Source organism: Podarcis filfolensis (assembly GCF_964270895.1).
Source record: "Podarcis filfolensis genome assembly, chromosome: 9".
Classification (NCBI taxonomy): Eukaryota; Metazoa; Chordata; class Lepidosauria; order Squamata; family Lacertidae; genus Podarcis; species Podarcis filfolensis.
In genome coordinates this window covers 34283122-34298856 of record NC_139610.1, presented here as the reverse complement: position 1 = coordinate 34298856, position 15735 = coordinate 34283122, and the positions used below count along the sequence as shown (strand labels likewise).

Sequence of the window (15735 nt, the reverse complement as noted above, 5' to 3'; positions counted from 1 at the left end):
AAAGGAGGATGGAAAGGGGATGGGTGTCCAGGAAATAAGACTATCCTACTCACCATTGCACCCAGTGTGTTTTGACTACACTGTACACAATTTTGACTTTAGGTGTGATCCCTGGAATGTAAGCCTTGCATTAGTTGCGGGCTTGCTGTAGTTTGAAATAAGTCTTGAAATATAACAAATATGGAAGTTATAATGCGTTTCCTTCAGTTGAAGTAATTTAGGCTACTATGTATTGGTGCTTGCATTTAAAGGAAGCGAAGTCAGTATTGCTGATTTAGGAACACCAGAATATAGGTTCTGAAATAATTATTTCTACACTCAAAGACTGAAGCCTGGCACATAAGCCATCACTGCATATTTCCTGCTTACAATAAAAATAACTATGACTCAGAATTTCTATGGCTTTATGTTCACGAGAGGATTAAACAAACATTTTCCAAGTATATCAGTTTTTAGTGAAAGTGTCATGTCAGCAGCCCAACAAAATGCTCAGCATGCTAAAATCTATTGATTCCAATGGGCCTGAACATGCTTAACTCGCTGTTGGGTTGTGGCAGAGGCTGACAATCCTGCTCACAGCCGACTACTTAAATCCTACTTTTTTCAGCTTAATAAACGGGCTGAACTGGATTGCAGCCCACTTATTTCCTTCAACATTTGGATTCTAGGCCTAGAGAAAAGGTCTTGGGAGTAAAGCACATGAATATCAATGGTCTACTCATGAACAAAATTGGGGGGGGGGAGATTAGGAAAAGATGCCCACTGACACAGTTGTAGCCGCAGGCACCTAAACTGTTGGGCTTGAGGAACACATTTCTAAAAACATGACCAACAGAAACCTTCCTATAGCAGGGAACTTGTCTTGTCATCCCTTGGATGACAAGGGAGTCAAGGGAATGTTAAAAGGAGGATAAGGATTTTGCAGAGAAGCTGAATGAAGCAGGGAACTTGATTCCCTCAAACTTCCTCAGCAAGAGAGCAGTAATGTAGTAACTGGCTCTCAGTGGAACTTTTCTTCCCTACAGTTTTGTTTAGATAACTGTTACAAACCCATGATGCATATTTTGTGACAATGTTGAATGTATGTTCCATTGTTGCAAGGGTTTCCAGTATAAAATCAAAATGTTTGCAAAAGTTCAATACAATGCTACTTAATTGAGTTCTGTGTGTATATCTGAAGTGCAGTCAGAAACCAGTTAATGATATTTTAGGCTCCTTGTCCACATAGCAGTGTTATATTTCCCCATTACAACTTGAGGAAAGGATAGATTCTCACACAGATACAGAAAACACGTACAGCTGGGAAAGTAGCTGCCGAAGGAGAGTGTACAGTTGCAGTATGAAATTGGAATTACTGCACAGTAGCAAATGGTTCTTTTACAGCAAATGTTCAAAATCTGATCTGTCCAGTGTTAAAGCAAAACTGCTCTACCCAAACTACTGGCAAAGCTTATTTGACTGTGCTGTTTTAGGCTGTCGTCAGTTGAAGCAGCAATTCCTGAATCATTTGTTCGGTTAATGTCATGTGTTTTCTCCTCTAATTTGTAATGGGCAGCTTCTATTGCTTCCTAATGTTTCAAGCCTCCCCCACCCGCTTGAAATGATTCAGATTAGATTCATTACATTCAGTTCATCTGGCATTACAAAACATATTTGCCAATCATTGACATATTATTTATCAAAATTTGAACATATGCAAAATAGCTTCTTCTTCTTCTTTTTACCGCACAAGGCATTTCAAAGGTTGTCTTCTGTGCTGATTACTGTGTAATTCTTACACCAGATGCTCAATGTAAATTCATTTTTTTTCATTGGTTAAAGGTGGTAAGTAAGTAGCAGCTGCTGTTATGTCTGCCTATTGAAGTGGCCCGGCATATGCTGTCAGGACATAGTAGGGATGTACCTCTATAAATGAGTACATAGTATGTGAATTCTGTGGTAAAAGTGAAATGTTCTTGTGCCAACTGCTATTTTAGCAGTTCTGGTGTCACTGTCTAAAAATATGTGTTATTAATGGATGCAATCTGTTATGTTCATCATGACTAACAAGATGAAAGATCCAGCTTCTCATTACTGCGTGGAAGAGGGGGTCTTAGTCAAGAAATTAACAGTTCCTTCCTCTGCAGAGATGTCACTGTAGGGACAGTGCAGGATAAGGCTGTCTCGCAGACTGCTATATCCTGCATTTCAGATCACATACTCCATCTGACCCTATTTCTTCCATAACAAAGGCTTCTCCTCTAATTTCATAAAGTTTAAGTTTAAGCCCATGGATCAGATTGTAACTAATGAGATGGTATATTCTGCACCTCTCTAGCCGCTAAAATTGAAGGTGGAATAGATCCACATGATATCTATAGTTCCCTGCTCTCCACCTTCACACATCTGGTAGACAGTCATGCTTAAAGCTTGTATTCCAATGTTTAGCAAAAGTTTTAAAATTCAGGATCCCCATTATAAATTTACTGTCATCGTGTCGGCTCCTTCAATACATTAATTGTAGGTTGCACAGGTGAGCTTATAGAGATTCTTGAGCACAGTAAGTGGAACAATAAGGAAATTTTAGACTAGGGCTCACCAACCTTTTTGAACCCGTGGGCAGATTTACAAACTGGAGAAACTGTCTCCATACCATGACCTGGTCTATGCTTCTTTCAAATCTAATTTCAGTGGGAGGAGGGGCAGGGGGACCCCCAGGTTGCTAGCAAAGGTCTCTGTGGCCACGTTTGTGCCCACAAGCAACCTCTGTTGTAGGCCCTGGACTCAATGAACTTACAGGAGAAGCGGATTTCAGATAGCCACGTACTATAATTTCAGTTGTGGACACACAATTAGCTTTTCTTTTGAGTCCCACACCCCTGCCTGCTACCACCATTCCCATGCTTTTACAAATGTGTCTACATTATTTATATGCTATGGCAAATGAACACACACAAAAGCTGTTCACTCTAGGCGTAGACAGTTTCACATTTAAAGCTCATTTAAATCATATTGCCATCATGATTACAGGAATAAAAGTGACTGTTTCTGTAGTCCTGATGCTAAACGCATTTACAGGGGGATAAGCACAGTTTCATTGCTGAAAAGGATAATTTATATTTCAATGTCAATAATAATAATAATAATTATTATTATTATTATTATTTATTTATACCCCACCCATCTGGCTGGGTTTCCCCAGCCACTCTGGGTGGCTTCCAACAAAGTATTAAAATACAGTGGTCTGTTAAACATTAAAAGCTTCCCTAAAGAGGGCTGCCTTCAGATGTCTTCTAAAAGTCTGGTAGTTGATCTTAAACAAGTTGTTCTTAAACAATAAAACAAGCACCTGAAATCATGCACATGGCTGTCTGGCATGTTTTTATGTTTTTAAAATATGGAGAAAGATTGCTACGGTAACCAGGAAGAGCCTCAGTTGGCCCAGGTGCCCCATCACCAACTTCCTTCCTCTCCCTGCTGATAATTTGGGAAGGCTTTGGGCTGGGTAGGGGCTGGATTTGAACCCTGAACCCCAACTCTATCTGCACCATTGAGCACAGTTTCATTTAGCTGTTTGTTGATTCAGGCACCAACCCAACACTGACATTATGAGAGGACTGCTCTGGCTATTGTCACCCCAATAATTCATTTACAAAGGGAACCCTTGGAAATTAATGTGGATCACTAAAAATTCTCTGTTAGGGAATAGTGAGCTCTTCTTTAAGGGGCAAGGAAGGCACTCCCTGTCTAAATATTTGTGTTTGCTATTCCAAGTCAGGATAGAGTGTCCTCCCCACAGTTTCAGAATCTGGGCCCTAAGGAGCTAAGCCCTTAAATGCTTATTAGATAGAGGGTTATCTTAGTTACATAGAAAATCAGAGGAAATAGTGACACAATTCAGATGTTAACATTTCTGATATTTATGGTCAGCATAGGAATATCTTTATTCTGGTTCAGAGCAGAAACCAAGCCACGTGTGTGACATACTGTACTTCTCTCTTTTGCACTTTTCAGATTGTTTTAAACTTCACTACAATGGACCTCTATAAGAGCAGCCTCTGCTGGTATGACTATATTGAAGTAAGAGATGGCTACTGGAAAAAATCACCTCTGCTTGGTATGAAACCTCTGTTGTGATCAATTCTGAATAACCGGGACATAGAAACAGTAGCTAAATAAAAAAATGATCTGGAATTAGCTTATTAGTTGGGAGATGTTTGTAGCACAAGCCATGAGAGAGCTGTGTGCCTTTCGTCGTTGCAAAGTGTGAGAGAAACATAACTTTCCCCTCAATTATTACCTGCTCTAGGGAGCCCCGTATAACTGGTTCCATCGGCTTGTCATGTGTATATGCTGGTGAGTTTGAGGTAGAAGAAAGGGTTGTATCTCTCTTGCACATTACAGGGTGCACTTTGGGTACACCCAGTAAACATGCACTACAGCAAGCAATTCTGTAAAACGTGAAGAAGGGTTTGGATTTGATATCCTGCTTTATCACTACCCGAAGGAGTCTCAAAGCGGCTAACATTCTCCTTTCCCTTCCTCCCCCACAACAAACACTCTGTGAGGTGAGTGGAGCTGAGAGACTTCAGAGAAGTGTGACTAGCCCAAGGCAACCCAGCAGCTGCATGTGGAGGAGTGGAGACGCAAACCTGGTTCACTAGATTATGAGTCTACCACTCTTAACCACTACACCACACTGGCTCTGAAACAGTGAACAGTGAAAAATCCAGAGTGGAAGAGCACTGTCTAAGCATGCATGGTAGTGAACAACCAGCTTTTGAAACTCCTTCTTCATCAGGCAACACAGATGCCCCTGCTGTGTTTTGATTGTTCACTTCTTGCAGCCGGAAGTCACTTATAAATAGTTGCAAGGTTTAATTTCCTAGTGGAAAGCTTTAAGTTTAAGCAGATCTAGGTGATAATATATGTAATAGGTCTATATGCAAGTGTTTGCTGCTCTCCCACCTGCTTATTCACCTGCATTATTTCTACTTCACAAAGATGTTATGTCAATATTTTCAGATGTCTCTTCTGGACATTCTGCTTTGCCCTGATTTTGTTTTTACTGTTTTGATGGATATGTGTAAACTGCTTCGAGGTCATTTGTGACAGTAAGTGGTGTACACAAGATTTAAATACATAAATTTTAGAATTCCCACAGGACATTTAAGAAATCAGTTGTTGCCTTAGGATATCTGACACCCCATGACCCATGGTAACACACGCACGTCCGACATTATTCAGGAGTTTCCATAGTAGGGTGTGATCTGTGTGCCCATATAATAAGGAGTTTTCTCTGCTGTCACTACAAAAATTAAAAAAAGGAGTAAGACAAGTGGAAGCTGGAGGAGGGACAAAAGTATCAGGAAAGGAAGAAGGAAGAAGCAGAAAATTTTTAAAAAGGAAGGAAAAGGTGACTAACATAGTAGACTTAAACAAGAAAATTATTCCTAGTAAGGAAAGAGCTTCTGTACCAAACCCAAATAACAATTGCATTCTCAAAGCATGTTGTAGACTGGAATAAATGTTTGTTATTGCTACTGTTTTCTACCTAGTGTTCCAGTTTACAGAAGACTTTCAAACATAAGGGCATCTTTTTGTTAATACTTAATGACCATAATATATATGTCTATTATTTAGACTGTAAATCCTATCTGTGCATCAAAGGGGCTAACCCTGGCACAGCCGTTACTGAAACCAGGAAGCCAAACTATACATAACGCATGTGCACACCCACCCACCCCGCGTTTGTTTATTTATTTAATTAAATAATTTTACCCTGCTCATCAGCCACAAAGGCTGAGCTGCCTTAGCAATGGGCATTATGTGTATTTTAATGAACTGAACAGAATGAAAGATTATGAGTCCTGGGGACATTGAAAATGTGTGTAAGAGCTTAACAGTGCTTAGTTTATTTTCTTCAGTTGCTATTTTTTACATGCTGTTAATATTGTTTTATGGATTATAAATGCCGTATTGATTTGTTAATCATATAATATGACTTTTGCTGTAATTGTGAGGTTTTTTTATTTTTCAGTTGCTGTTTCGTTGGCAGAGTTTTGTAGTTGTTTTATTGGTGATCTGTTTATTATTTTAGGTGATTTATGCTGTATTTGCGGTGTTCTATTAACGTTTTATTATATTATTGTTATTTAATGTTTATAAGCAGCTTTGAGATCATTTGATTGAAAACCGGCATAGAAATACATTTAATCAAATAGAATCAATCAGTGGTGGTTCTCCACCTTCTGTGCTGTGACTTCTTCCCCATGTGCATGGCTCCTCTGCCCCCCACTCTCTTTCCCTGCATTTGGGTATGATACTAGAAATAAACTGGGGTGAAACAGGTGGGGAGAGGTTGTGGGGAGGAGGGGAAGCAGCAGCCAGGGTTTTAAATTGTACCCCAACTCCAACTGTACTTTACACATAATTGGGGCAGAATGTCTGTCCACGGAATCTGCCTTCATCAAGTGTAGTTTGGCCCCGACATTAATTATGTTAAATTGCAGGATTTGGCCTGGAGAAGGAGACCTTAAAATGTGTTTTCTTATTGTTCTTTTAGGCAGATTCTGTGGTGACAAACTCCCAGATGTCCTTACCTCCAGTGACAGCAGAATGTGGATAGAGTTCCGTGGCAGCAGTACCTGGGTAGGAAAAGGTTTTTCAGCCACTTATGAAGGTGAGTTGCTCTTGTAATCAAATTGACTAAAGTTTATTCCTTTGAAACTATATGAGCTTCAAAGTGTTGTAATAATTTAAACTTGATCAAATGAGTGGTTAAATTGGCTGCATGTATCTTCCTGCAACAGGTTTTTAAATCATCATCTTCATCATTATTTTTTTACCAAAAGCTACTTTGAGAAGCTGTGAGTTTGAGCAGAGGAATGACAGTGGGTGGGTTCTGCTGAATCCTTGCCCTTCTTAACTGCTTTTCTGCTCTAATTGTCCTTCTGGAATTTTGGGATATTGGCTAGGAACCTAAGATATTTGGGGCACCAGCCTGCATAGAAACTGCATATGTTTATTTCTATGTATAGTTGCAAATGGAATTTATAGGTCACAGAAGGCAAGTCAACTAATTTACAAATCAGCCCAGATAAATTATACAGTTGGTTTACATGCCACCCCAGATCACCCCTCAAATTAGTTCCTCTTCTATTAATTTACTCCTAATTTTTAAACATACTTTTCTCCAAAGAAATTCAATTTCCCTTCATTAATACCCATTCAATACTCTGAAATCAATTCTAGGTAAAGTCATATTAAACGATTTGTTAATTTGCTTACCCAGAAGAATATTCTATCCAGTCACCCAGTTCCATTTCCCCCGGAATCATCACCCAAAAACATTTACGACTCTCACAAAAAGATCTGGGACTTGTAACCTAGCAACACCCCTGCTGCAACCGTTTTTCTACCTCCAGGAGAGAAAAATGCAGGAGAGTTAAGCATGCTTTTGTGTGGCATACAATGAATAATGAATGCTTAGGATCTACTTGATCATTTCATATTGGTGTAGTTCTCTAATGTATGTACATAGTCTTTAAGGAAAGGCGAGAACCTCAATATTCTTTTTCTTTAGCTATAGTGGTCTAGGATTCCCAAATTCTGATCCTGAAGTACTGTTAGGTGCTTCTTATCTAGTTGGATAATATGATTGTTCTCTTGCAAAACTCTAATTTATTTTAATGTTCTTTATGTGCCCAAACCTCTCAGAAGGCTGGGCTTGTTCTGAACAGTAGTAATGACATTTTTCAATTCTTAATCAACATATAAACTGTGGCAGCTGACCAAGTTCTGCATGCTAAGAGACTTCCTTTCCTCTGAGAAGGGAATGTTCCATGCAAAGCACAGATATTTCCCATTGTGGGTGCCAAGCATTTCCCTCTCATAGATGACAAAGGGAAGTCCCGGCATCAGTGGGGTTTTGGTTCAGACACTGAAGCTGCTGGGTCATGTCCTATGGCTGCAATCCAACCTGAAGTTTATACACACTGTGTGTAACAACGGCAAAATTACAATACAAAGTAAAACAGCAGAGACAGATCAGGGTGGACATAAAAGAAATACAACAAATTTGTACCTGAAGGAGCGTCTCCACTCCATCATTCAGTCCAGATGCTGTGGTCCAGCTCCAAGGGCCTTCTAGTGGTTCCCTCACTGCGAGGCTACAGGGAACCAGGCAGAGGGCCTTCTCAGGAGTCCCACCCACTCTGTGGAACACCCTCCCATCAGATGTCAATGAGAAAAATAACTATGCAACTTTTAGAAGACATTAGCCAAGGCTGCACAGGCCCTGGATGGGCTGGATAAAGGCCAACAATTTAATGCTGAATTCTTACAAGGCAGAGTTTCTGTAGGTTGGTGGTTCCTGGGTCTGGGAATTGATTGTCCTGGATGGAGTTGCAATCCCTTTGAAATAACAGGTTTGAGGCTAGGTTGCTCACTGATCCAACACTGTTGGGGGAGGCCCAAGTAGACTCAGTGGCAAAGAGTGTCTTTTACAGCTTTGGTTGGTTTGCTGGCTGTGGCTGTTCCTGAATAAGGAATAGTTATATGGTCTGTCTGAGACTACCCTTGAAGCTGGTTTGGAAGCTGCAGCTAGTGCAGAATGTAGCAGCAAGAATGCTGAGTAGTTCAGCTCCCTGGTATCATATTACACCAATTCCTAAAGAATTGCATTGGCTGCCAATCTGTTACTGAGCCAAATTCAAGGTGGTAGCAGCGATTTACAAAAGAACTTGGGATCTATATATTTGAAGGAGTGCCTCGTCCCATACCATTCCACCTGTGAGCTAAGAACAGCGGCTGAAGCTCTCCTAACGGTTCTGTATCCAAAGGAAATATGTTATGTGGCAGTTAGGAAAAGGGCATATTCTGTAGTAATGTCCCAATTATAAATGCTCTCCTTCTTGAAATTTGATGAGTTTCTGGTACTAATTAATGGGTGCTTTTAGAAGTATTGTTGTTGTTGTTTAGTTGTTTAGTCATGTCCGAGTCTTCGTGACCCCATGGACCAGAGCACGCTAGGCACTCCTGTCTTCCACTGCCTTCTGCAGTTTGGTCAAACTCATGCTGGTAGCTTCGAGAACACTGTCCAGCCATCTCGTCCTCTGTTGTCCCCTTCTCCTTGTGCCCTCCATCTTTCCCAACATCAGGGTCTTTTCCAGGGAGTCTTCTCTTCTCATGAGGTGGCCAAAGTATTGGACCCTCAGCTTCAGGATCTGTCCTTCCAGTGAGCACTCCGGGCTGATTTCCTTAAGAATGGATAGGTTTGATCTTCTTGCAGTCCATGGGACTCTCAAGAGTCTCCTCCAGCACCATAATTCAAAAGCATCAATTCTTTGGCGATCAGCCTTCTTTATGGTCCAGCTCTCACTTCCATACATCACTACTGGGAAAACCATAGCTTTAACTATATGGACCTTTGTCTCTGCTTTTTAAGATGTTGTCTAGGTTTGTCATTGCTTTTCTCCCAAGAAGCAGGCGTCTTTTAATTTCGTGGCTGCTGTCACCATCTGCAGTGATCATGGAACCCAAGAAAGTAAAATCTCTCACTGCCTCCATTTCTTCCCCTTCTATTTGCCAGAAGGTGATGGGACCAGTGACCATGATCTTCGTTTTTTTGATGTTGAGCTTCAGACCATATTTTGTGCTCTCCTCTTTCAACCTCATTAAAATGTTCTTTAATTCCTCCTCACTTTCTGCCATCAAGGTTGTGTCATCTGCATATCTGAGGTTGTTGATATTTCTTCTGGCAATCTTAATTCCGGTTTGGGATTCATCCAGCCCAGCCTTTCGCATGATGAATTCTGCATATAAGTTAAATAAGCAGGGAGACAATATACAGCCTTGTCGTACTCCTTTCCCAATTTTGAACCAATCAGTTCTTCCATATCCAGTTTTAACTGTAGCTTTCTGTCCCACATAGAGATTTCTCAGGAGACAGATGAGGTGATCAGGCACTCCCATTTCTTTAAGAACTTGCCATAGTTTGCTGTGGTCGACACAGTCAAATGCTTTTGCATAGTCAATGAAGCAGAAATAGATTTTTTCTGGAACGCTCTAGCTTTCTCTATAATCCAGCGCATGTTTGCAATTTAGTCTCTGGTTCCTCTGCCCTTTCGAAATCCAGCTTGCACTTTGGGGAGTTCTCGGTCCACATACTGCTTAAGCCTGCCTTATAGAATTTTAAACATAACCTTGCTAGCATGTGAAATGAGTGCAATTGTGCGGTAGTTGGAGCATTCTTTGGCACTGCCCTTCTTTGGGTTTGGGATGTAGACTGATCTTCTCCAATCGTCTGGCCACTGCTGCGTTTTCCAAACTTGCTGGCATATTGAGTGTAGCACCTTAACAGCATCATCTTTTAAAATTTCAAATAGTTCAGCTGGAATATTATCACTTCTACTGGCCTTGTTATTAGCAGTGCTTTCTAAGGCCCATTTGAATTCACTCTCCAGGATGTCTGGCTCAAGGTCAGCAACCACACTGCCTGGGGTGTACGAGACATCCATATTTTTCTGGTATAATTCCTCTGTGTATTCTTGCCACCTCTTCTTGATGTCTTCTGCTTCTGTTAGGTCCTTACCACTTTTGTCCTTTATTATGGTAATCTTTGTACGAAATGTTCCTTTCATATCTCCAATTTTCTTGAACAGATCCCTGGTTTTTCCCATTCTGTTGTTTTCCTCTATTTCTTTGCATTGCTCGTTTAAGAAGGCCCTCTTGTCTCTCCTTGCTATTTTTTGGAAATCTGCATTCAATTTCCTGTATCTTTCACTATCTCCCTTGCATTTTGCTTGCCTTCTCTCCCCCGCTATTTGTAAGGTCTTAATAGGAGGTTAATTGGCTTGAACAGACTTTGATACTGTTACTGCTATGGACATTGCTGTGTGTGTATGTGTGTGTTTTTTAATTACAAAACGTGTTCTCCATCACGGAGAGCACGTGTTGCGGTTGGGGATTCCAAGACACCTTGCTGTTTCTGGGCAGATGGTTTGGCCAACTTGTAAGCAGGGGCGGGCTGTTACTGGGGAAAATTAGATGTTGCCATTTAGTGATTGACAGCCCTATTTGTTAAATACAAGGCACGCAGCAACGGACGTCCTCTTTCGCTGCGTGCTTCGGATCACCCGCCCTCCCTTCCCTAATGTTAGGCTGTTTGCTTCACCTTGCTGTTGCCTGTCATGGGGTCGTCTGCTTTGGGGCAGGGGCCCGGTAGGAATTTTGCCATTTGGCTGATTAGTGTGTGCCACTTGGTTTTCGCCTACCGCGTAGCAAATCATCACAACTTGTAAGGTTTGTGGTTAGGCATTGGTCTGGAATTGGTTGCTGGAGGGGTATGGATTCAGCTGTGCCTGCCCCCCAAAATGCTGCTGCTGAAGGGTTTTACCGTTAAAGGAACCCAGGGGCTCCCCCATGCTTTTGTCCGAAACCCCATGGCAAGGGGCTAGGGCCTCGCAAGCCCCTGGGAGCATGCTGGGGAGAGGTGAGGCATGGTTCCCAGTCCCGTCTCTCTCCCCAGGTGACTTACCCTTCCTGACTTCACGGGGGGGTGTGAATGTCAGAGCTGTCCCCGTGCGGGGGCAGTTAGTGCTACCAATGCCTAAGCAACCACTCACATTGCTGTATTTGAATAAAGTTGTGGCCAAAATTATGCCAAAAAATTTAAACAAAAATTAAGTGTCAATTGTGTTTTCCTTTGGGGTGTATTGGGGACCTCGACACGCAACAGCTTACTTATTTACCCCCCAAAATCAGTTTTTGCTGTGGTATTATCTCTTCTTGTTATCGGTTTATTTGCTTAGACTCTTTTGGTTTTAATATATATTATTGTACCTCTCCCAGGCATTGCTAAGCAATGTAGTGTGGGTTAGTTTTTTCAGTATTAATAATAAAAAAATTGAAAATGTGCTCAGCCTGATTCTTATATATTCTTCAGCAATTTGTGGAGGTGAAATACACAAGAATGAAGGCCAGATCCAGTCTCCTAATTATCCTGATGACTACAGACCAATGAAGGAATGTGTGTGGAAAATAACAGTGTCAGAGAACTACAATGTCGGATTAACCTTTCAGGCATTTGAGGTAAAGCCTTTTAACTGATCTGAGCAAACCATCTGTGGATAAGTGACAGTGACATTTAAGGGAATCCTCATTAAGCCAATGAAGAAACAAAGCATTCTCTATATATTTTAACCCCTATAGTTAATATTTCCTTTCACTGAGACTTTTCCCATTGCATAAATTTCAAGAAGATTAAAGGGATTTTATGTTATCTGTGGTATTTAAATTGAATTTTTTTTTAAAAAAACTGACAATAGTTTCTTTTGACAAATGACTAATCCTGTTCCACAAGGCTGCATTAGGAATCTATTAAATAATAGGCCTATTATTTCTTTCCTAAATGTATATCTTTTCTTTTTTTAATTAAACAAATGAATGTTACTATTATTCAGAGATAAATATTAGTGTTCCTACCACCAAATTGTTACAAATTATCCTAGAGCTGTTAATTTTATTTATGACACTTCTACAGAATACCTCTGTGTGTTATTTGCTGCTATAAGCTATGTACTGCTGAATAAGCCTGTGACTCTAGTTGTGAACTATATATCATGTTTTGGGTCAGGAAAATATTTTTTTATAGAATGATTTGAATACTCTCCTAGGGTTCAATAATAATACACACACACAGAGAGAGAGAGAGAGAGAGAGAGAAACATAAATGTAATGTATTCAAACGGGATTTCATAAGGCTAGTCATTAATACTTTATGCACGGGGTTGAGATTTACAGCTGGTGTATGTGATATTTGCATTCCAGTTTGGAATAACCTTTTTGCATTTTCTATTATATAAGCTTGATCCGTTAACCTCACAGCAGATGTTTAAAACAATGGGAGCTTAGAGAATGGAAATCTCAAGGGATCAGAGCATAGGCAGCCAACTTCATGACAATAATCTGGCCTGAAAGCTGAGGCCAAAGTTATAACTTTTTCACTGAGCTACCGGAACCCTCCGTGCATAGTTCAGTGGTAGGGTGCCGACTTTACAAGTTTACTGGCATGAGTTGAGCTCCCAACATCTTCAGATAAAGGATCTCAGGCAGGTTGGTTGAGTAAGTCTCTTGCTTGATAGGCTAAAAAGCTACTGCCTATCAAGTAGGACAAAGCTGGCATGATGGACCAATGACCGGTATCATATGTTCATTGTTTCATTGTCCATCACTAGGTCAAAGATCTATGCTGTCTTTGATATATGGATATGTGTACTGCTAGGTAGCCAGTGTTGCTTCAGATCGTTATTCAACCCACCAGAGTATTTGAGATAACCAGAAGCAACCGTAGTATATTCAAATGAGTGAAACCCTTCCTTAATCACTGGACCCCCAATACTCATATCTTTTCCTTCACCTGACTTAGCTGTGCATCTGCTTCAAGTTCATACCATGCCTCTGACTCTTATACCAGTTTAACTCTTGATTTGAACACGTCCTTCATTTCATTTTACAAATTAGCTTCATTTGTAAAATGTGTATTGCTGCAAAACCTCATGTGCTTTTGCATTGGCCAATGCTATACCACAATCCCTTGGAATTGAAAAAACAATACAATACCCTACATAATTATCAGGTTTACAGTGAAACTCAATGATATGCTGAACCCCCAAAGTAAGGTTTTTAATAATGTGTTTTACATTGAGTAGCAGGAAAAGGACCAGCTATAATATCGGTCATGTATTGCTTTGTATTTGCAGATTGAGAGACATGACAACTGTGCCTATGATTACTTAGAAGTCCGAGATGGAACCAGTGAAAGCAGTCCTTTGATTGGCCATTTTTGTGGCTATGATAAACCTGAAGACATCAGATCTACCTCTAATACCCTGTGGATGAAGTTTGTTTCTGATGGAACAGTCAACAAAGCAGGGTTTGCTGCTAACTTTTTTAAAGGTACCAGTTTTGGAAAGTGAGAATCTAGTTGCACTTGACGGTGCAATTCAGAAAAAAATGCCAATTTTCAGTGTGTTAAAATTTAAATATCTTGTTTTACCCACAGGAAACATACAACACTTGTTTTATATGAACTTCACTGTTTGTGTGCTAAATTCAAGGCACTAGTGCTTATTTTTTGGTCTGGAATATCCAAAGCAGTAGCACTTTTGTCTGTATTTAGCTTCCCATTCTTTCATTGTTTGGTGGTCTTAGCATCTGTAAGACTGAGAGCCACTGCTGAGTGCCAATGAGCCTTTATAGTGGTGGCTTTTGAACTTGCTTCCCAGTGCTGTGCAGCGGATCTGAGAACTTGTCACTTTTCGAAGTATAGGCTTTTACAGAGGCTTTTAATGCTTCATCTTGTTTAATGCCGGCTTTTAATTTTATCCAGTCACTCTGCAGCTTTATTGTATCTTTATTTTATTTGTGATGATGCATTAAGAACCTTTTGATGAGAAGGGGCTAAGTTTTGTTCCCGAAAATAAAAAAGAACATCTCTACAGACCTTGATAATCAGAATTTTATCTTGCTTAATGTGTGCCCTCTCATATAGCCATCCAATCTCTCTACATATATAAACATTATCAAACCACAGAGGTATACATTTTACACATTTATTCAATATCAACTGTTTTTTCTTTCGTTTATGAATATAATGCAACACATAAAGATAAGACATGATTCTGTATCAAATGCTTAACTACTGAGTCACAAAATCAAACAGAGACAGGAGATCAGCTGTCTTTCGTATTTGCTACTCTATAAGTATTACCAATGTCTCAGGTGTATGCTTTTATTACCTATTTTAAATGGATGATTCGGACCCCACTGTTACCGAAATCAAGAGAACTAGTGATGAAAGAAGTGATGACTAAAATGTTCATAAGTATGTCATGCTGCTTGTAGAGATAATACTGTATTCTACGTTTCCCTCTTTCTCTCTGTTGCATCTTGCTTCCTTTAATATCAGTAGAATAAAAATGTGGGATTTGAGGATTCAGTTAATCTGGGTTTGAGTATAAAATTCAAGATAATGTATAAATTCGTTCTGTTGGAGATAGAGTGCCCTTTGAGTGACCCTGCTGGATTTTCAGCTTTTTCTCTTAGTATTTTACACAACCTTTAAATTCCTGCGGCCTAAATTATTGCATATCAGCAACACAATTCTTAGGGCATGAACCTTCTACACACAGGTGTAGAGTACAATACCTGTGTGCAAAATGATGCCCCACCTCAGGCCCCGCAACAAGCTGTACAGAGATGGGATGCCAACACATGCTTCTCATCAAAAGAGTGTGGGAATGTTGTGGATAGTAGGAGAGGATATATTGATTAAATATTACCTTCCTGACTCAAGCTAGTGAGTCAGTAGCAGAGTGCATCCCCCAGTATATAGCAGTTGGTAGATTCGTTTGAATCTCTTTACTTAAGCAATCCAATGTGGCTTGTCCAGATTGGGTTTGATCCTAGCAAATCCCCTTTGTTACCTCTTAAAAAGAATAAAGGCACAGCAGTCTTCTTTAAAAGCAATGATAAGAAGTTTACTTACATTCAGTTCACAGTAGGTTCCCTGAAGGCAGGCTTCAGGTTGTAGTTACAGAAAAGAGTGTGGGTTCATTCCATGTAGGGAAATGAGCCCATGTGCTAGCACACAGCAAAAGTATCAGGTTGTAATAAAACGAAGGAGGAGGAAGGAAGATGGCAGTGTGACCAGCTCTTTTATGGGGTCTCAGAGGGTCACGCCCATCTACCTGG

At 40.3% G+C, this 15735-nt stretch overlaps 1 protein-coding gene across 4 annotated transcripts in view; it reads left to right on the top strand.

Moving 5' to 3' along the window:
- TLL1 (tolloid like 1) overlaps positions 1 to 15735 on the top strand; it is a 121614-nt gene that overhangs the window by 83685 nt on the left and 22194 nt on the right. For all 4 annotated transcript variants that reach the window (XM_083631108.1, XM_083631105.1, XM_083631107.1 and 1 more), the window contains 4 exons: positions 3994 to 4096; positions 6545 to 6661; positions 11927 to 12072; positions 13743 to 13938. In XM_083631108.1, coding sequence (XP_083487234.1) covers positions 3994 to 4096; positions 6545 to 6661; positions 11927 to 12072; positions 13743 to 13938 — 562 coding nt within the window. The remainder of the gene's footprint in view (positions 1 to 3993; positions 4097 to 6544; positions 6662 to 11926; positions 12073 to 13742; positions 13939 to 15735) is intronic.